Genomic DNA, 21,896 nt, shown 5'->3' with positions numbered 1-21,896 from the left:
ATAATTTAATCTGTTGAGATATAATTATTTACCGAATGTATACAGATCTGCTCAGATAAATTAAAAATTATGAAGGGATATAAAATGCTATAAAACCATAAATATATCGATTCAATTTAAACTTGTGTGCCATTTTATTGTAAGCGTAGACTCCGATACAACTGATATAAGTTGTACCATACACTTGATTTATGTACCGTTCTTTATACCATCGTTTGTCATATTTTAAATACGAGAAGCGGATCTCATCGAATGCCATCTATCGGATGATTATCATGACATTTGCATGTATAACCAGTAAATAATTCTTATTAATTAAAGTAAAAAATGTAAAGTCTTTAATATTTCTTATTTGAGTTGATAATTATTTTTTTTATTCCCGCTGCATACTTCCCTAAATTATGTTTATTGGTTTTTTATTCAATCAAAAATTTGGTACTTTATTAAAATCAATCAAAATTTTAGTACTTTATTAAATTTTGAGGTCTAGCAGCGCCAAGTTTTTTTACAAGAAAAATTTATTTATTTTATTTTAATTAAATATTTTTATTTTGTACTGTTATCTCTTTAATTCTTTGTGATTAAAATGATTCTTTGTAATATTATAATTTTGTTAAAAAGAATTAAAGCTTGGATTGGAATGGGAAGACACTTGAATGGGAATACAAAGATACGTACCACTTGAGTTTTATTTTTTTTTTAAAGTAATTGCACAACAATTATTTTTTAAAGCAATATATTAGGTTGTGGAAAAAGTAATCCATTATTTTTTTGTTTATTTCAAGGCTTTATTTAACATAGTTAGGATTGTTCCATTTAGGTCAATATGCACCGTTTTGTTCTACAATTTGTTGCCATTTCAAAGGTAATTTCATGATGCCTCTCTCATAGAAGCCCTGGTCCGTACTTGTGCGAGGTGCATCTTTAACATCGAAATTACCGGAACGGAATCGACGAAACCAAAATTGCGCGCGATTGGCTGTGACAGTATCGGGACCATAAACACCATTCACAATTTCAGCCGCCTGGCTTGCATTTTCGCCTTTATCGAAGCAAAATTGTAAAATATACCGAATTTTCTCTTTGTTGACGTCCATCTTTTACGCGCTATAACTCACAACTGAATCGACCAATCACAAAACAGTTATAGAATAACCTATGCGATTAATACATAACGTGATATATATCACTTTAGCCATCTAGCGAAAAAATAATGGATTACTTTTTTCTCAACCTAATATATATTCTCTTTGTAGTTGGCGCAATTTAAAGATTTCATATATTTTTTTGAAATAACATCACTTACGTTGAGTTAGGTAACGCAATTTTGTGATATAATTTTGTTAAGGAGAAATAAGGCTACTACCACTTAGGTTGGTACCATAGACCTAGGAGGTCTATGGTTGGTACATATCACTTGGGTTGAGTTTGGTAATACAATTTTGTGATATAATAATAATTTTGTTAAGGTATATATGTATTTAATTTAAAGATTTTACATCTTTTTTTGAAATACATGTCACTTGAGTTAAGTTAGGTAACATAATTTTGTGAAAGAGAAATAAAGCTACTACTTAGGTTAGATTATTGAATTTACAAAATACATTGCGTGTGGGCTCCGGTAACTTAGCCGGTCAACTTCGACTTTATTAATTTTCATATTTTTTTATCGTTTGTTGGTCGTTTGTTGGTGATTGTTGGCCTAATTACAACGTTTGTTGGTTCTTAATTTTTTTTTTAATTTAAAAAGAAAAATTAGCATTAAGTTAGCCGGAAAAATTTTATTTTTAATTTCAAAAAAGCCTAATCGATGCGTAATCGTTTGCTGCTGATTGTTGGTCTAATTTTAGCGTTTGTTGGTTTATTATTAGTCTTAAAAACGAAAAAAAAACGAAAAATTATCTCACATATTAAAGTAATCGAAGATTGGTTTATTTGCCTACGACTTAAGCTTTATTTCTATCAATTTAAGGCTAACATCTATAAAACTGCCATATGAATACGGGCCTTAACATCGGCAGAAAATCACGAAAAGATAAAGAAACATGGTGGTTTGTGAGAAGCACAAAAGCCTTTCTGTTCACGTGCGCTCACGCATGTAAGTCTCCTTGCAGCCCTCCATGCATGTACTTTATAATTTCGTTTTACAACTTAGCATGTACTTTATGTTGTAAAGCGAGGTCCACGCAGCCTACCGGCGGGGTGGGTGCGGGGGAAGGGGGGCCTTCGGCCCCCCCTTGCACCCCCCCCCGTTGTGTGTGTGTGTGCTTTCCACGAACCACCATGTTTCTTGATCTTTTCGCGATTTTCTGCCGATGTTAAGGCCCGTATTCATATGGCAGTTTTATAGATGTTAGCCTTAAATTGATATAAATAAAGCTTAAGTCGTAGGCAAATAAACCAATCTTCGATTACTTTAATATGTGAGATAATTTTTCGTTTTTTTTGTTTGTAAGACTAATAATAAACCAACAAACGCTAAAATTAGACCAACAATTATCAGCAAACGATTACGCATCGATTAGGCTTTTTTAAAATTAAAAATAAAATTTTTCCGGCTAACTTAATGCTAATTTTTCTTTTTAAATTTAAAAAAAATTAAGAACCAACAAACGTTGTAATTAGGCCAACAATCACCAACAAACGACCAACAAACGATAAAAAAATATGAAAATTAATAAAGTCGAAGTTGACCGGCTAAGTTACCAGAGCTTTGCGTGTGCTTGGTGCCTTTTTTTTAACTTTTTTGAAGAAGGTAATTTTGTACTGATATTACCCATTTTGTAGTGTTAAGCACGAGAATCGGCAAAAAATTTTTATTTTTTATTTTTCAATTATTCACAAAATTAGCAATAACAACAAATTAAATTTTTATCGAATTGGCAAATTAGTAATTAGTTACAAAAAATTACTATACATAAAAATTAATAATATTTAAGTAAAAGTAAATTATACATTTCTCATAAAAATTAAAGAAACACTAAATTTATTTTTAAAAATAGGCAAAATTTAAGCAGCTCAAGTAACTTCGTTAAAAATGAACGAAATTTAAATTTAAACCTTAAAACCTCTACTTTCGAAGGGTTACTATTTTTTAAAAATGTTTCTACAATTTTTTGTTACTGAGTTATCGTGGATTAAATAAGAAATGAGGATTTTGACTTTGATTCCTCATAACTCTCTTAAAAAAATCATAGTATCGCAATTAAAAAAACAGATTTTTAAAGCTGAAACTTTGCTCTACTAAATGGTATAATTGCCAAATTTTTTTTAAATAACATGTAGACATGATACAAATGGATGAAAATAATGTAAAAATTAGTGATTTTTTTCTTTTTTATTTTGACCCAGAAAACAATTGTTCAGAACAATAAAACAAATTTATTCTATATGTTTTTTTGTGCTTTTAAGTATCCTGCATTAAAAAACGTAAAAAAATTACGTCTGGGAATTTAAACAATTTCATGTTTTTCTGCATTTTCTTTCGTTTTCCGTGTTTTCTCCGCTATAGACACAATTTTTATGGCCATTTTTGAATTCTACGACTCAAAATACGTAAGAATATGTAATATTTAGCAAGTATTGATTTATTCCTCGATTAACTGGCATAAATGTACAAATTAGCACAACGTTTCGGCTTTTATAATTCGAGCCCTTTTCAAGTGCGGTCTAAAACGAGGTAAAAACAAAGATATAACGCCATATATACAAATAAATAAATAAAATTACGCTTAAAACAGTTAAATTGAGAGCAATACCTATGTCATCAAAATGACTCGCGTCATCAAATTAATAAACCTTCCTGCGTTCACGAGCATGTTCCTGCATGGCCATAACTGGCAGCTGCGGAAATTTATATTTAAAACATGTAACAAATTAAGGAGAGAACGCGAAGATCGAGAAAACTTACGTGTTTAGTAATTACAAGCGCACAGCAGATTCTCGGACGCGACATGTTAACTGTATGCGAGCACTTCCGAGACTGAGCGAACAACGAAGATGAGATCAAGGTTTCTAAGAGAATAGAGGAGAGATAAACAATTAAACAGACGCAATGACCCTGTCATATACTGCGTTTAAGTTCTCCGTGTCCTTTTTCAAATTGATGGTGTTGTTGTATTTCTTTATAAAGAACATTTCAGCTATCTCTCTCTTTTTCAGATTGCGTTCTTTATGCAAAACTGTTGGATCTGACCACTTAAAATTATGGTCGTTCTGTATCCGGTGCTTGCTTACAACAGAGAGGTTGCTGTCATGCTTTTTGATGTCACTGAAATGTTCTTTAACTCGCGTCTCAAGGTGTCTTTTCGTCTGTCCAATGTAGGAAGCATCGCAGTTCTCGCAATCAATTTTATACACTACATTCGTTTCTTTCACTGTCGCGAGTCTATCCTTGCCTCTCCTGACAGCATTGTGTTTTTTGGGTATCTTATATACCACGTCAAGACCGACCCGCTCTAACGTAGCACGTATGCCCTCGCTTAAGCTCCTTACGTAGGGGACCGCCACGCATCTCCGTGCATCAAATGTAGTATCACATTCCGTGTTGCTAGTATTCGTGTCAATTCGATTTTCTAGTTGTTTCAATCTATTGTTAATGTGTTTGTTGACCAACTTCATCGGGAAGCTATTATTGATAAGGATATTTTTGACAACATTAATGTTGGTGTGATGGAAACGCTTGTCTGACAAAAGAATAGCATGATCTACTAAATTGTTTATATTATTAATTTTATATTTAAGTGGATAATTAGAAAAGTAGTTAATATATCTGCCCGAGAAAGTTGGTTTCCTGTACCAATTCGTAATTAATTTATCACCATCCCTAATTACAATGGTATCCAGGATTGGCAACGAATTGTCGGTTTCGATTTCGTGGGTGAATTGCATGACAGCAACCTCTCTGTTGTAAGCAAGCACCGGATACAGAACGACCATAATTTTAAGGCTCCTGGTCCCTGAGCCGAGAACTCTGCGTTGACGGTGGCGACGTACCGTCGTGGCAGAAATCAGAACTCTCTCCAATGGAGAATTCTGTCCTTTGTGACATGTTGACGACCTATTTTGTCGTGCATGCTATTTCTTTATTATTCGCTCTGTGCTTGTGCTCTAACGTTTAACATATTCGTGAAAGTCGTAAAATTGGCCGAAAAGTAAGATTTGCATGCGGAAGGAACGTTTTCATCTCCTTTCGATAGTCGTTAAACGGCTGTTTTTCCCGTATGTTTAGGCTTCGTTTTATGGCTGTTTGTTTATTGTCGAGGGAAAAGGGTAGTTTTCGACCAATTTCGGAAGTGTTCTGAAACGATCTATAGTGATGTTTTATTGAAATGTCTTTTTATTTGAAAATGGCATGCACAACAAAATTGGGTGTTTTCCTCGTCTTGATAGTAAGAATCCAATATGGCCACGGTGACTACCCAGGAGCCTTAAGTGGTCAGATCCGACAGTTTTGCATAAAGAACGCAATCTGAAAAAGAGAGAGATAGCTGAAATGTTCTTTATAAAGAAATACAACAACACCATCAATTTGAAGAAGGACACGGAGAACTTAAACGCGGTATATGACAGGGTCATTGCGTCTGTTTAATTGTTTATCTCTCCTCTATTCTCTTAGAAACCTTGATCTCTTCGTTGTTCGCTCAGTCTCGGAAGTGCTCGCATACAGTTAACATGTCGCGTCCAAGAATCTGCTGTGCGTTTGTAATTACTAAACACGTAAGTTTTCTCGATCTTCGCGTTCTCTCCTTAATTTGTTACATGTTTTAAATATTTTCCGCAGCTGCCAGTTATGGCCATGCAGGAACATGCTCGTGAACGCAGGAAGGTTTATTAATTTGATGACGCGAGTCATTTTGATGACATAGGTATTGCTCTCAATTTAATTGTTTTAAGCGTAATTTTATTTATTTATTTGTATATACGGCGTTATATCTTTGTTTTTACCTCGTTTTAGACCGCACTTGAAAAGGGCTCGAATTATAAGAGCCGAAACGTTGTGCTGTACATTTATGCCAGTTAATCGAGGAATAAATCAATACTTGCTGTTTAATCACTGGCGGACGAAATTAATTTTCTATATGTAAGATTCATTTGTTCCCCTAACAGTTCCCAAAACTTAATTTTGTGTACTCTCCTTAAGCAATTTTACAATCTTTTGTGCGTCTTGCTCCATAAAACCATAGTGGCCACAATGAAAAAAATCTTACTATTTGGCAAATTTTTTGTAAATGCAGGGCACTTAAAAGTACAAAGAAACGTAAAGAATAAATTTGTGTTGTTGTTCTGCACAATTTTTTCTAGTCAAAATGAAAAAGAGAAAAATCGCTAATTTTTACATTATTTTCATCCATTTGTATCATGTCTACCTGTTATTTAAAAAAGTTTGGCAATTATACCGTTCAATAGAGCAAAGTTTCAGCTATACGATGAATTTTAAGGGAGTTATGAGCAATCAAAGTCAAAATGCTCATTTCTTATTCAATCCGCGATAAATCAGTAACAAAAAATCATAGAAACATTTTTAAAAAAAGATTTTGCATGGAAAACTTCAAACTTTCACGTTAGAAAGTCGAAAATTTTCGCAGATTATTTTTGTGCACGTGACAGCCCCATAAAGTGAAAGGAAAATTTTCTATTTTGTTCAGCTCGTAGTTTTCTATATGTAAAAATTACCAAACTCACAGAAACTAAAAAAATAATAGTAACTTTTTGAAAGTAGAAATTTCAAGCTTTAAAATCCTTTTTTTAAAATTTAAATTTTGTTCATTTTTAACAAAGTTACAGCTGTTGAATTTTGCCTATTTTTAAAGATAAATTTAGTATTCCTTTATGTTTTGTGAGAAGTGCAGATTACTTAAAGAATTGGTAATTTGTCAGAGAAAAATTTCTAGTTCGTGAAAGTTAGTATTTAGGTAAAAAAAAATTAATTTTTTTTGTAAACTAATAATTAGTAAAAGTAAATTCTTTATTATTAAAATAATTAATAGATAGTTTATAAAAAATAAATTACTATTTCTTTGAAAATTAATAATTAGTGGAAAATAATTATTAATTTTTTTAATAATAAATAAATAGTCAGATAAATTACTTATATTTAAAAAATTATTAATTGGTTGAATATAAATAATTTAATTATTGCAGTTGTGGTTTAAATGTGGTTTAAAAAAGGTAATGAAGGAATTATGAACGAGAAAGGCTTTCTCACCAATTTGGCTGAAATTTCAATTGTTTGTATTTTGGTGCGTAAAACATGAATCTGTAAGTTAAAATTGTCGCTCTCAATGTCATACCGACATGATGTAGATGCACATGATCATGCGTAGTGACGTAAAAGTGCATGAAATTACAGTAATAATACAGTATAATGGCAATCTGTCCTACAATAGTCTGGCCCCTTACTTTAATTATGTGCTATTGTTTGACTTTGTATTTATTATACTTTGTATTTATATAGACTTTTCAATATACCAATTATTTTCTGCTGTTACGTCCTGTGGACTCCACGATTTCCCTTTTTCGGGGAAACCTCTTAAAAATTTAGAGTTGCTTTTAAGATTAAAATTGGAACCGAGCATTTGGCGGCTGTTCATTGGCAAGTGAGTTACGATTTCGACGGTATTTCCTATTTTTCCTTTATATTTGCTAAACGAAATCGAGAGATTACTTCCAGACGACAAAATCCAAACGGACAAAGCATATACGACTATGTTTTATCAGCTTTATCTGGCCCACCACTATAAAACACGGCGACATGACGCGCCAAAAGGACCTTAATCCCAGACGGAGTTTGCTTAGGATCTTTATTGCATCGCGCGACTAGCTCAAAATTGCCCGCGCAATGTTCCGACGAACAGAAACGAGGTCTAAAACGTGCTTTTGGAAATCTTGTAAGAGCACGTGGCGGAAGTTTCTGTTCGCAATAAAACTGCAATTAAGATTAGATGGAATGCATTTGTCTGTCGGTGCTGAAAATAGGGCGCAAGATAAACTAAGAACCCAGAACCCTAATAAAAGAGAAATCGGCGATAGCCGAAAAACAAAATACGTCACTGAAAGAATCGCTGGGTTGCACCCCCGATAAGACAGTGGGGACCTTACGAGACGACTCACCAATGAACAGCCGCGAAAATCGATAACCGTATCTAGCTCCCCGGGATAGGCGAAAACTTAAGAATCCACCTCTTGGGTGAAGACCATCCCACCCAATAAGAAATCCTTAAACACAAATTAGAAGATAATCCCGCCAATCAAAAGTCCAAAAAAGTCCAAAAATGAAAACCAGACACATCCCACACGAAATCCACCCCTTCCATTCCTACATTTTCCTATATAAACCCTGACATTGCGGCACTCTCGCTGAAAAAGCTTTCGACTCTCTTCAAGCGTCTCAAGCCCTAGTCTCGTGCTTTAGTCTCGGGATTATAATCGTGATCTCTTCCGTCTTTGAGTCACGATTCCGCACTTAGAGTCAGTGCAAGAAATCCGACAGTACATCAGTCGCTCCAACGTTTTGAAACTCATCAAGTAGTAAGTCCTATACTTATATATATATATATATATATATATATATATATATATATATATATGAAGAAGAGGGGCTTTCTTACCAATTTGGTTAAAACTTCACAATTTTGTATATTTTGGTGCGTAAAACATAAATCTGTAAGTTAAAATTGTTGCTCTCAATTTTAGGAAAAACGTTATTAAGTACTAAAATTGACTGTTGCGTGGTTAGAATGTCTGTTATACCAACATGATGTAGACGCACATGATCATGCGTAGTGACGTAAAAGTACATGGAATTATAGTAATAGTGCAGTATAACAGCAACTTTTCATAATAGTCTGGCGCCCTTAATTGCTATTATTTGACTTTGTATTTATATAGACTTTTTAATATACTAATTATTTTCTGCTTTAAGGTGGTATGTCCATATAACCTATGAAAACAGATCGATGCAGTTTTTTCAGTAAAAGTAATTAAGCAACTGACGAATCTTCATGCTAAATTTGAAATGGATTGACCGTGTAGTTTCCGAGATATTATTGTCTAAAAATATGCTTTTTTCCCTATCTTAAGCATTGCGTTTATGGCGGACGACGCGTGAGAGACCGTAATTTTGAGATAAATTGATGGTAGTAAATTATAGAAAAGACAGATCAGGTTGAAAATTAGAATAAAAACAGAGGAGTGTCTTCCGAATCATATGGTACCAAAGCCAACAATCTCAACCGTATAGAATGTTCACAAAATTAGTTAAAAGACATCGATTTCAGTCCATTCCTCACTGTGATCACAAACTTCGGATATGTGGCAACGTCGCGCTTTGAATTCATAACGCGAGTTGCATAGGTTAAAACGCGGTTGTTCGTTCATGATATAAAAGTAAATGTTGCACTTAAATAAAATTAACCTCTAAGTTTATTGCTCCGAACGATACACGTGCAACCATTTGTTTACATGAATGTTGCGACGTTGCCACATCTGAAGCTCTTCTGTACTACGCTAAGAAAATTGGACTATTTTCATTCGCCTCTTTTTTATTATTGATTATTTATTCGATTTGTGATATACAATCATTTTGAGAAATTCATTAATGAATTTAGTCGACTATGAAAGTGTATGAAATTAGAAGTTTTAAAATGAGGTTTATTTTGACTCACATAGTCGCGAATAAACCACCTTAAAGAAAGCATTAACTCTATTCCTATTATATTTCTTAACTATATAGTTAAAAAAGATAATAGAAATAGAGTTTATGCTTTTTTTAAAGCAGTGTTACGTCCAACCCCAGGATTTGAATGAGAAAAACTAGGAAGCAAAGAAAAGGCTAACCAGAGGGGTAGGGGTAAGGAAGGACGCAAGCAGATACTTACTCTGTTGCTCGCAGGTACACGCTCTGAAGCGCGTGGCACGAGCCGAGCGCACTTTCAATGGCTCAAAAAGGGTCAACGTCCGTAGGGACGGTAAGACGCCTTCCGTGAGCGGTGCGATCGTCGGTCTTCTTTCGAGTCAGGGAATTCAATCCCTTTAACTCAGGATTGGACCTCGTGCGATTTCAAGAGGTGGAAGGGATTTGAGAGCGAGGTCTTATTTAAAATAGAGGACCATTTAATTTAAGGGGAGGTTACCGTTCAGAGGCCCAAAAAATGCCTCAATTTCAGGAATTTTTTTTAATATAAAATAAGTACATTTAGAAAAAAATTTTCGCGGCTTTTATTTGTACACAAATGAAGATTAATTTAGAATTTTTTCGGAAGAAAATAATTAAAAATGGCGGCTCCAGCTCTCAGTCCACACGGCGTGGTTCTATGTGCGCGGGGCATTCCACAGCCTTGCCAGCTGATCGGAAACAAAAAACCAAAAAAATTATTAAAATAGATTAAATTTGGGGGGCCTTATCGTTTTCCGATTTTTAAAAAACCCCCTTATAACAAAATGGTGGCCGTTTGAAAAAAAAAACCTTTTTTTTTCTTGTTTTCTTTTGCTTCAACGTTCGAAAAAAATTATTTGCAACCAATTTTTTGAAAAAAAAACGCTTCCTGAAGGCCCCCTAAATTAAATTTCCTTTCTTTTGCACCGTCATTTATTAAAATCGGTTCATCCGTTGAAGCTGTAGAGCGCCCCGCGCGCCGAAAAATGCTGTTTCGAGAAAAACGCGTTTAAAGTTTTACGTAGTAAAAAATTAAGCAAAAAAAAATTTGATTTTTTTAACGGTAACCTCCCCTTAATCTTACAAACAGACTAAACATTTATTACAATAAAATAATACTTGTTGCTGACATTGAGTAGAGAATCAGGTATTGAGATAAACCGGAGTGTATGTTATCTGTGTGTGTGAGTGTATAGTTACCGCGGGTGTTACATTGGTGCGGGGGTGATTGGGCAGGATCTTTGAAGGGGAAACCTATTCAATGCACATCCTGCCCGCTATTATTACAATTACCCCTACAGCACGAAATATTGCAGCAACTTGCAGCAACATTGCAGCAATATTGCAGCTATATTGTAATATTGCTGCAATGTTGCTGCAAGTTGCTGCAATATTTCGTGCTGTAGGTATAGTTTTAGGATTGAAGTTACATGAATTTAACTATGTATGTGTGGGATGTATATGAGTATTTGAATTAAATTAAAACATAAAGGAAAATAAATAATATCTATACTATAAGGCGTGTTAATTATCAGTCTCTGGTGATCACCTCGGGATCGACTACTTCCTCGAGGGTGGCTGTGAAGCGATGGAATAATTCTTTTAGAAGGTAAACGGGAATTTTATACAGGAATTCATGGTTGGGGATAAAAACGAGAGTGGCGAGGATCGGCCCTGAGGATGACCGAGCGGAGTTCGTTAATGTGAAACTCCCCAGGACCAATGGTAAAAGTCCTTTCCGGAATATGTTTAGTATGAGGAAGAAAATACGCGGGTATATTGAGAAGGAAATGCGGGTGTTGAGAACCTTCCTCGAGAACCTCAGCGGTCGAGGCGGTCGACAGCATCGGGAATGGTCCTCTGGAAAGTTCCTCGAAAGGAACAAGGGAATATGACCTTTCCTGTATAGGGGAAGGATTGGAGGCAGGCGAGAGGGAGGGGGAATCGGGAAGTTCCCCGGAACGAACCGAGAAATACGAAGATTTGAACAGGGGGGAAGAATCAGGTGTATCGGGGAGCACGCGATAACAAAGGGGGCGGGAAGGCGAATTAGGAGGAGGCGGCGACGGTGGTTCCTCCAAAAGAGCTGGTGGAGCTAGCGGAGTGGCGAGTCGCGGAGGACCAGCGTTAACTTGTTCCTGGCGGAATTCCAACAATTGTTTTTCAACCTCCCTTCGCGGCCGCTTATTCCGACGATTCCTTTCGTGTTTCGCGGCGTTTCGCGACTTCTTGCGGGTGAGACCGCCCGAATCCACTACAAGTTAGCGGGTTGTTAAATATTAAAGTTCGCTAACTGCAGGAAAGTCACCTCGGGTTTTGGAGATTAAAGAAATCAAAAGAATACTCTGAGTCCACTGACGAGTCAGCTAACCCGAAGTAATAGAGAAAGATTATTCCGAGTCCACCGATAAATCGGCTAATCCGGAATAAACAAAATGATCAAAAGGAGTTAGAGGGATGGAAGGATTAGTGTATGACCGAGAGACTTCCCAAGCACGAGAATGTATAAAAAAAAGGGGGAGCCGATATATATATATATATATATATATATATCGGCTCCCCCTTTTATATATATATATATATATATATATATATTGTGGTGGTCCGCGCCACCAATGATACATCCCTGCGCGATGCCTGTAATACCGGCAGTTTGCAGCAACGCCGCTAGGCGTCGTATCGCCGGGGCAGCTTCGCGAGTTCAAAATTCTGCACCGACTAGTATAAAGGGAGACCCCCTACGGGCTCAGACACATCTTCCCGGCGCCAGTCGCCAGGAGCATAAAGCGCCTCCAGCGCGAGTCGCTTTCTCGGCGTAAACCGACTTCGGCGCTGGTCGCCTACAGCCGGCGCCAGTCGCCCACACGGCGCAAGTCGCCCTGGGCCAATCAGAGCGCACGGTCGCTGGCACCGCAAGAGGCGCCTATTAACCACGCGAAACGTGACATACGCCGGTCCCACCGCACAGATTGAGGACACTAGCGCAGCTCACAACGGCGCTCGGCCGCCTGCTACACAGATTGGGATCTCCGCGTCGCTGACTCGGCGCACGGACGCCCAACGAGAGAACGCCTGGCGTCCAACGTTCCCCGCAGTAAGGCAACGAAGGACAAGACACCGCGCTTGACACCGAGATCCTACCAAGTGACGCCGGACCCAGCCTATACCGCTGCAGGCTCTCACGGTCCGAAGGCGAAAGATGGTGTTAACCTCCACAAGCGCGCACGTTACGAACACCCAGTCCTCGACACGGGAACCACGGTACGAGTCCCCGCCGAAACGGCCTAGCATACAGTCAGAAGCGAGCTCGACCGTGGTAACTGCAAAGCGACCTGAGGGACGAGCGGAAGTAAACGTGGCCTCCACCACGACAAAGCGGACGCGGGACGTTGCCACCTCAACCGATCCCCCGCGTTGAAGGCCGAGAGCACCGACCACGACGAACGCGGCCACGCAGACGAGTCCGACCAGGGAGCTGAATGACGCAGCCACGCAAACGAAGAAAAGAGGTGGCCAGCAGGCCAGACATAGATATTACTAATACACTGACACGAACCCACATGTAAATATGTGTAAATATATGTAGTGTAAAAAAATCATACATAAATTGTGTCGACCCCATTCTTTTCCTCCTTGCGATTCACACCCTTTGGGCCGCATCCTACTCACGCACCGGTAGCAGGCTAAGTTAGAATAAGCATAGCTGACTAAGGTAGAATACCGCACAGTAAACGTAGTAGCGCCTATATATATATATATATATATATATATATATATATATATATATATCATGTGCGTCTACATCATGTTGGTATAACAGACATTCTAACCACGCAACAGTCAATTTTAGTACTTAATAACGTTTTTCCTAAAATTGAGAGCAACAATTTTAACTTACAGATTTATGTTTTACGCACCAAAATATACAAAACTGTGAAGTTTTAACCAAATTGGTAAGAAAGCCCCTCTTCTTCATAATTACCTTAAAAAATAATTATGTTAATGTTATATATAATATTCCCAAACGATAATTTAATTATAATTATATTGCATAATCTTAATTCTTGCCTTGTTAAAAACTTCATTATCAGAGAGATCGCCATACTCAGTAAAGTCTCAGTGTAACAAAATTCAAAAAGTTAGTATCTAAATAGAGAGAATCGTGTATGCGCTCAATCATGAGAAAATCCATTATCTACCAGTCTTCAAATATCTGCAGAAAAAATCCTCTGATGACTGACAACAAATATAAAAATTCGAAGTAAAGTTTGCATTAAAAATATAAACTGGTTTGTCCACCACTTCCAAAAACTTTAATTGCTATTATAATTTTTATTATGATATATTTAGATTAAATATTAATTAATCCTTTTAGAGTCTAATCTTTTTTGTGTGTGAGAAGAACATATTTAATTTAATTATTTTTTAAAATGTTAAAGATTGCTGAATACGAGTATAAAATTTACCAAAATTTATTTTGTTGTTATTGCTTTCGTGAATAATTAATATTTCTAGACACCATCAAGGTATAAAATCAACGTCTATCATAATAATGGACTCAATTCAACTAATATTTTAGCACAATTTGCCTACAATACAAATTGCGCTACAGATCACTTTTTCGTTCTCTTTAACTTTTACAAGACAGCATATATATGTACGTACGCGTCTTATTTGCTAACGTGTACGTCAAATAAGATCGTTTTAATTGACTAATATGAAATCATATCTAATAACATAAGCTTAAGTACATGCTTATGCCAAATAAGATACGTTTATGAAACATGTCAAGACGTTCTGAAATAAGTTTATCTTCGATAAGTCATGTTTTGAGTTTTTTCTCAAGTTTTGTCTCATTTATCGACTATAAATCTAGAGGACGCCTTAAGGGGATCCTATAGCGAAGGCCGAACTTCCTCGACGTCGATAATGTCGAACATTTTTAATTCCGTTCTAATTCGTTTTCTATCATTTTCTATATTACCGGCCTATATCTGCCCTTGTCTAACGAGAGGCATCTGTCCTTGTTTCGATTGCTGCGTCATCTCTCGCTACACGCCATTATACTGCTCTTCTTGTCATTCCGCATGTATAAAAGTTAAAACACTGACACTTTTTTTCTAGACTTCTATCGTAGTTGTAATTGCACGATATTGTTCTTCAATGTTTTCCCTAGAGAGCTAGATTTTCATAAACTGCAGTATTTTTGTATAACCAAATATTGTCATTAGTGACAGCTCTATGTGCCCAAATTTTTAATTTTTTTTTCGTTTTGGAAGTTAAAACCGATCTAGCCCTCTAGATTTTTGTGCGTACTTTAATTTTAGACCAAATTTTTGCAATTCCGTAAAGCCAATTAAAAGTGGTTAGGTTTTAACTAAATGTCGGTAATTACTGCCACTATAGGATCCCCTTAAGACCAAACTTAAGGCGGTCTTCAAAATAAGTTTCGACTATAAATAGGGGCCACTGATTACGATTACGTTTACACGGCTCGATTTACGCCGAAGTTATAACATTGATGTTATAACTACTGATGTTAAATGCCACATAAACGCTCTTTTACGACGAAGTTATTACATCGGAAGCTTTCCAGCAAGCGCGGACACAAGCCGACACAAGTATCGTTCTATCTTTCTTTTTTGGCAATGAGTAACAAAGACAAAACGACATTTGTGTCGATTTGTGTCGTTTGCTGGAAAGCTCCCTTCAGCGTAAATTGGACTGTGTAAACGTAGTCATTGGCTGCGTTCAGGAGAAAAAGCAGCTTAGTGAGCATTCAATGACTTTTTATTATGATTGGTTTTTACACTTAAGGCCCGGGCACATAGGAAAACTTAAGCAGTAAGACGTAAGAAAAGAAGTAAGGAAATCAACGGTATGGATTCGCTACTGCTTACGTTTTGTCTTAAGTTCTTGATTGTCATTGGATGATTTGTTTACTGTTAACGTCTTATTGCTTAAGTTTTTCTATGTGTTCGGCCTTTAGATCCGGAGAAGAACCAATAAAGGCAAGAATCAATCGTATTAAGAATCACTGAGCGCTCACTCAACGGTTGCGTCTCTTAAACGCACTCATTGTTATTTTATTATTCTCTGCAGTGTGCCAATTGTTTATATTTTTCAGGTTATGATTTGCCATGGGAAGAAAAAGATAAAGTTTATCCCGGTAACTTAGCATCGCCGTTAGAAATAGTAATCGAAGCCAGCAACGGTGCTTCTGATTATGGAAACAAATTTGGAGAGCCTGTAATATCTGGTTTCGTACGTTCTTATGGAGCGACGGATGATGCAGGGGTTAGGCGAGAATGGATCAAGCCTATAATGTTCAGTGGGGGATTAGGAACTATAGATGCAAATCTAGCTAAGAAGGTAAGACTTATTATTAATTATAACAAAGAGAAACCTGATAGCGGCCACGTCCCTTTGTTCTTTCTGAAGCCGGCGGAAGTCGCATTTTTGGCCTGTCTCCTGAGAAAGTGCAACTCAACGGTTGCGTCTGTTTTGCTCAGTAACGGTACATGGTTCGTGTCCGTGTTCGAATTACTCAGATGGAAGATAGTCGAGATGAGAGTCAAATGAGATGAATAAATGAATCAGATAAGGATTAACAATCATCTTGACTATCTTTCATCTGAGTAGTTCGGACATGAACCATAGCACGGACACGAACAATGTACCGTTACCGAACGAAACGGACATAGTTGAGTTGCACTTTCTTATAACTTCTGCACACGGAATGCGGTAACTCTTGCCGCGCGATGGAAGTTGGTGTCATAGCCAACCAAATATTCCGCCGCGCAGAAAAAGTTAAACTCGATCAAACTTTGATTAGCTACCGCGTCGCTCCTGCTTAATTGTCACGCGGCAAGCGCTTCCGCGTCCCGTGTGCGGGAGCTATTAGGGGACAGCATCAACCGATGGCCGCTCTCAGGTTTCTCTCTGATTATATTATAATTTTTCTATAAGTTGTCTATTTATTTCGAAATTATTATTAAGAAATTTTTATAAGTTGACTTTTTATAAGTCAGTTTTTATGACATTCTTTGCACGGGGAAATATCTGACAGGATATGAGGGCAAGGAAAGGGATACGGGTGATGCAAGCCAAACACGTTTTGATATATGGAACGACTTTATTTTAGGCCTCTGAATGACTGCCGGTTATTGCAGGTCGAGGCAGCATCTCTCTGCCGATTCACCAATCGCGTTACAATATTCTTGGGCCAAGCGCCAGAGCGCATATACGTATCTCAAGCCACTAATCTTCGGCGTAATTCCCGCGGCGCACGCATCTATTGGACGTTGTGCGTTACTGAAATCGGTGACGCGTTTTTTATCTCGCTCTAATTGTAAGTGTATCTGCAGCGAGAGACAGTGTGTCTATACGTAAGCCGACGAGTTGAGAGATACTTAGATTATTGAATTTTAATAACGGTGAATAACGGTGAATACGGTAAATACGTGAACCGACCAAGTTTGGAGTAAGTTTAATCGATAGCTTGGGTTTGAATTATATAATAAAAGGGTTTTTATTTTTTGTCACCGTATTTTACGAGCCGAGATAATGATGCAAAGTCTGAAACGCAAAGAGTCTAGCAAGATAAGAGGGATTTAGCGGCCCCCAAATAGTCCAGTCATTTTAGGTTTTTTGTGCAAAAAAATCAGATCCTACTTTTTTTTAATCGCTTTACTTTGTTGTTTTAAATAACATATTAAAAATAAAGAACGATATCGGCAGGGCTAAAAAAATTATTCAAAATCAAAGATCACGAAAATCAGTTTTTTGCGAAAATCTCGTTTTGTATGGCTCGGAGGTCAATTAAGGTGGTTACAAAAAAAGAAAGATCATGAAATTTTCTACAAAAATGGTTCTATTCATTTTTCACGTACGATGAACCGTTTGCGAAATACAAAGTGACGAATGTGTACGTCGAGCGTTGTATCCATTTCCGCACCACCTTTGAGGTAAGTAAGATACAAGGCGCGTTTTTTTTACATGGTGTCCCCAGTAAGCCTAATCTATGTCAAATATAAAAAAATTACGTTTTATCATCTTCGTTATTTTTATCATTAAAAAAAATTAATTATTAATTTTTATTTTTTAATTTTTTAATTTTTTTTTATTTTTTTTTATTTAATCTTTATCTTTATCATTTAAAAAAATTACGTTTTATCATCTTCTTCAGGAATATCATGTATTTCTATTTCATCAATAGGTTCTTCTAGTTCAACATCTTCGTTATTTTTATCATCTTCACTCGTGTTTGTTAATAAAAGATCAGTCGGATCAATCTCATCATACTCAGTGGAATAATTATCGGACGTATTAGCAGCAGAAGCTTCAGGCATGGCATTAAGACATGATTGTCCATGACAGTTGCCGCATACAATGGAGTAAGATAATCCGATTTTTTTGCAGCCTCAGTTTGCACCGCATCCTTTTGTACAATTGCAAAAAATACTATTAAGAATACTGTCCGGCGCAGGTGGTAACAACGTTGTAACGGGCTCTAAAATATTGTTATTTAAGATCCAGCCCCACTGTTGTGGATCTATATCTTTTCCCAGCCATGTTTGGACCTGGTAATATACACGAAACGGTACTGGTGTTGTTGAGCTGCTGCAGTTGTAGGTGGAAGCGATTATAATTTTACAGCAGTATTGAATGTAGTCAATTTTGCAAAACTTAAGTACCGATAGTTATCAAGAGATGTTTCCGACTTAGGAGCTCCATACATCGCCAAAATTATCCGTACTCCATTCTCAAATATAAGTTGTTGAGAACAATTTTTTTGTTGAAAAACTTCTGCAGCTTGATATAAATCAGGACGATTTTCAAAGATTTTTATTGTTTTAAGTTTTCCTTTATTTTTACTATAGAAACTGCGTGCATATGCGCGTTACGGAACGTGGCCAAGGTTACTATACTTCTCATTGGCAACACAGGGGACTCATATTTTATACCTCCAGTAAGTTGGCTCCCCTACTTTCACTTTCTTAATTTTTCTCTATGCAAATCGTTTGTTGGTTATTAATGTAATTATTATTAGCAAAATAAATTTTAGTGTAAAGTTAGCTTTACGCGCCTTGTATCTTACCTCAGATGTAGTGCGGAAATGGATACAACGCTCGACGTACACATTCGTCACTTTGTATTTCGCAAACGGTTCATCGTACGTGAAAAATGAATAGAACCATTTTTGTAGAAAATTTCATGGTCTTTCTTTTTTGTAACCACCTTAATTGACCTCCGAGCCATACAAAACGAGATTTTTGCAAAAAACTGATTTTCGTGACCTTTGATCTTGAATAATTTTTTTAGCCCTGCCGATATCGTTCTCTATTTTTAATATGTTATTTAAAACAATGAAATAAAGCGATTAAAAAAAGTAGGATCTAATTTTTTTGCACAGAAGCCGTATTTTCGTCTAAAATGACTGGACTAAAACGGGTAACCTCCGTTTAGACACGTAATAATTGGACGCTGCTCGATTGGACACCGCATAATTGGACACCACATGATTAGATACCGCGCGATTGGACACCGCCGACAGTAAATTTGAAGGAAAGTGGTTTTCTCACCAATTTGGTTAAAACTTCAATATTGTATATTTTGGTGCGTAAAACACGAATGTGGAAGTTAAAATCGCTCTCAAGTAGAGTAAAAGTTATAAAGTGCTAAAAATTTTGTTCTGAGGCAATTTTGAGGTTAGGAAATCTGCCACATACAGTCACGATCAAAAGTTTTGGGCCAGGCAGATTTTTTCCCATATTTTAGGTTTAGGAAAAAAAACCAAAAAAATGATTAACTTTAACCACTTAGAGAATAAGTGGTTTTATATTCTTGGAGTGGTGATTGTGGCATAGAAAAATGTGTACTGGTCTAATGAGCTTGAATGGGCCTGAGAGATCTGAGTTCAAATCTGAAAACCAAAAATTGTCGGTTTTTATTCGATCGCTATTTCTCGGAAGGTGATGACAACCCACCGAGAGTATATGTGAACCATGTGAACTTCTCTGTATTTAGAGAAGAAACTGGTTCCCATTGGAAACCTTATATGGGATTTGGCCAGAAAAGTCAGTGGAATGGCAGTTTGGTCATGGCAAAGGTGCCAGACTTGTAACTGCGAAGACTCGGGTTCGAGTCCAGCTGACCACATTTTAAATTTCGTTTTTCTTCTACACGTAGCACTTGGGCACTGCTACGTGTGATTTGAAGAGGTGTGCGTACATGTGTATATGTACTACATTTGTTTGAAAATACTAGTATAAAATCCAAATCTCTGCGCCACGATCACCACTTAGAGAATAACATATTTTACTATGAATAAATGTTGTTGTTAAGTGGTACGCAGAAAGGAATTGACACAGCCAGATTATGGTTCATAAAAAGATTTCAGTTTATTATTTGCGAGCTGAGCTTACTTGTTACAGCGAGTATCAAAGAAAAAGTGAAGTAAAAAAAAGGGAAAGTCATCTAGTGGAAGCTCTATCCAGTTAATGCGAATACCGACCGTATAGGGTTCAGAGAGTATAGAGATCAATATCGATATCGATAAAGTAGAAATTGCTCTTTTCTAACAGTTGTTAATGATAAAAAATAGCTTTAATTATTTCTTTATTTAACAAAAAGCAAAAAATGTATGATCATAAATATCGGGCCAACTTCAAGTTACTTCAAATCACAAAAATTAATTGAATCACTAGAAAATATTAAAAAAACTGATAGTAATATTTAATATTTGGTACCCTTAGAAATGATGACTGCTGCGTAACGACGTGGCATTGACTCGATTAAGTGGGTGATTGTGTTTCGAGAGAGGGATCTTTTCCTATTCTTTACTTAAAGTCTTGAATAAACCTTGTTTATTTAAATGTTTTTTGTTGACTACTCGGCGACCAAATTCATCCCAAAAATGTGTACAGGATCTTAGTTATTTAAGAGAGAATTTTGAATTACTGAAGTTTCAAATTAGATCCCGGCATATCAATAAAAAAATATACAAGTGCTATGTCCAATATAAATCTAATTCTGTTGGGTACACTGGAATTTTGCGTGTGAATGTGCGAATGGACTTATTAGGACTATTGATTATTGTTTACAAGTTTCTGCGATTATTCTTTTACATGCCTGGTGTTTAGTAAGAATAGTAAGAGCAGCAGAAATCTTAACAAAGATTTTTGAAATTGGAAAAATTGACCCAATTATTGACGGGAATAGTGATGAAGATTAAATTATTGTAATTATTGCCACGAATAAATATATGTGATGTATATAAATATTATAAATCTTATAGTTTTTAAAATTTACATAAAATTGTGATTTATAAATAAATAATTCACTTATAAGCCTTTAAAAATTCTTTGTTTTTTACTTACATAATTAAACAAGTAAGAAAACGTAAAAAAATTACGTCTGGGAGTTTAAACGATTTCATGTTTTTCCGCATTTTCCTTCATTTTCTATGTTTTCTCCGCTATAGACATAATTTTTTATGGCCATTTTCGGATTCTACAACTCAAAATACGTAAGAATATGTAAGATTTTTTCGTTCCCCTAACAGTTCCCAAAACTCAATTTTACGTACCCTCGCTTAACCCTTAAATGCCCCCTGGGGTCCAACGGACCCCAGACCCTTTACAATGATATATTTTCAAATGTTCTTGCCAAAAATGGAGCTCATGCTCCCATTGATGATAGTTGAGTGATTGACCTACCCGTTTGTACACTTAGCAGTACTCAGTTTACTTAATTTTTTATACTATGTTGAAATTGAAATTTTAACAATATAAGCATTTTATTCTCTTTTCTAAGCCTTGAACAACATTGAAAAAATTTTCATAACTAAAGATAAAAAAATCAATGAGTAAGGCATTTTTCATGCTGGGGTCTTTTAGACCTCTCATGTCATTTACGAGATTCTTGAGAGGTGTGGCATTTAAGGGTTAAGATAGTCCTTTCGTGAGAACAAGTATTAGATAGGTACCTAAATTTGATATGTTAAATATACAGTAATAAGGGGCATGTGTGCGAAAAATCAGGTGAGGTTACCGACACTTTACAAGAAATAAAAGTTATTCTAAATGTGCGTTCGCGGAGCGTGCTATTGTCATTCTATCCTTGTTTACATCTAATGAACGAGAAAGATAGAATGACGCAAATCGCTACGGCCGAGGTTTTCAACGAATAATACATGTACTTAGCGATCAGATGAATATATTATTCATGTCTTAAAATA

General features: G+C 36.2%; 1 protein-coding gene across 10 annotated transcripts in view; it reads left to right on the top strand.

Annotated features, from left to right (window-relative positions):
* Pfas (phosphoribosylformylglycinamidine synthase) overlaps positions 1-21,896 on the top strand; it is a 189,821-nt gene that overhangs the window by 99,655 nt on the left and 68,270 nt on the right. For all 10 annotated transcript variants that reach the window (XM_071791552.1, XM_071791547.1, XM_071791548.1 and 7 more), the window contains one exon: positions 15,783-16,027. In XM_071791552.1, coding sequence (XP_071647653.1) covers positions 15,783-16,027 — 245 coding nt within the window. The remainder of the gene's footprint in view (positions 1-15,782; positions 16,028-21,896) is intronic.

The sequence above is a fragment of the Temnothorax longispinosus genome, chromosome 10, assembly GCF_030848805.1.
Source record: "Temnothorax longispinosus isolate EJ_2023e chromosome 10, Tlon_JGU_v1, whole genome shotgun sequence".
In the NCBI taxonomy this organism is placed as follows: Eukaryota; Metazoa; Arthropoda; class Insecta; order Hymenoptera; family Formicidae; genus Temnothorax; species Temnothorax longispinosus.
This window is presented reverse-complemented; position numbering and strand designations above follow the sequence as displayed.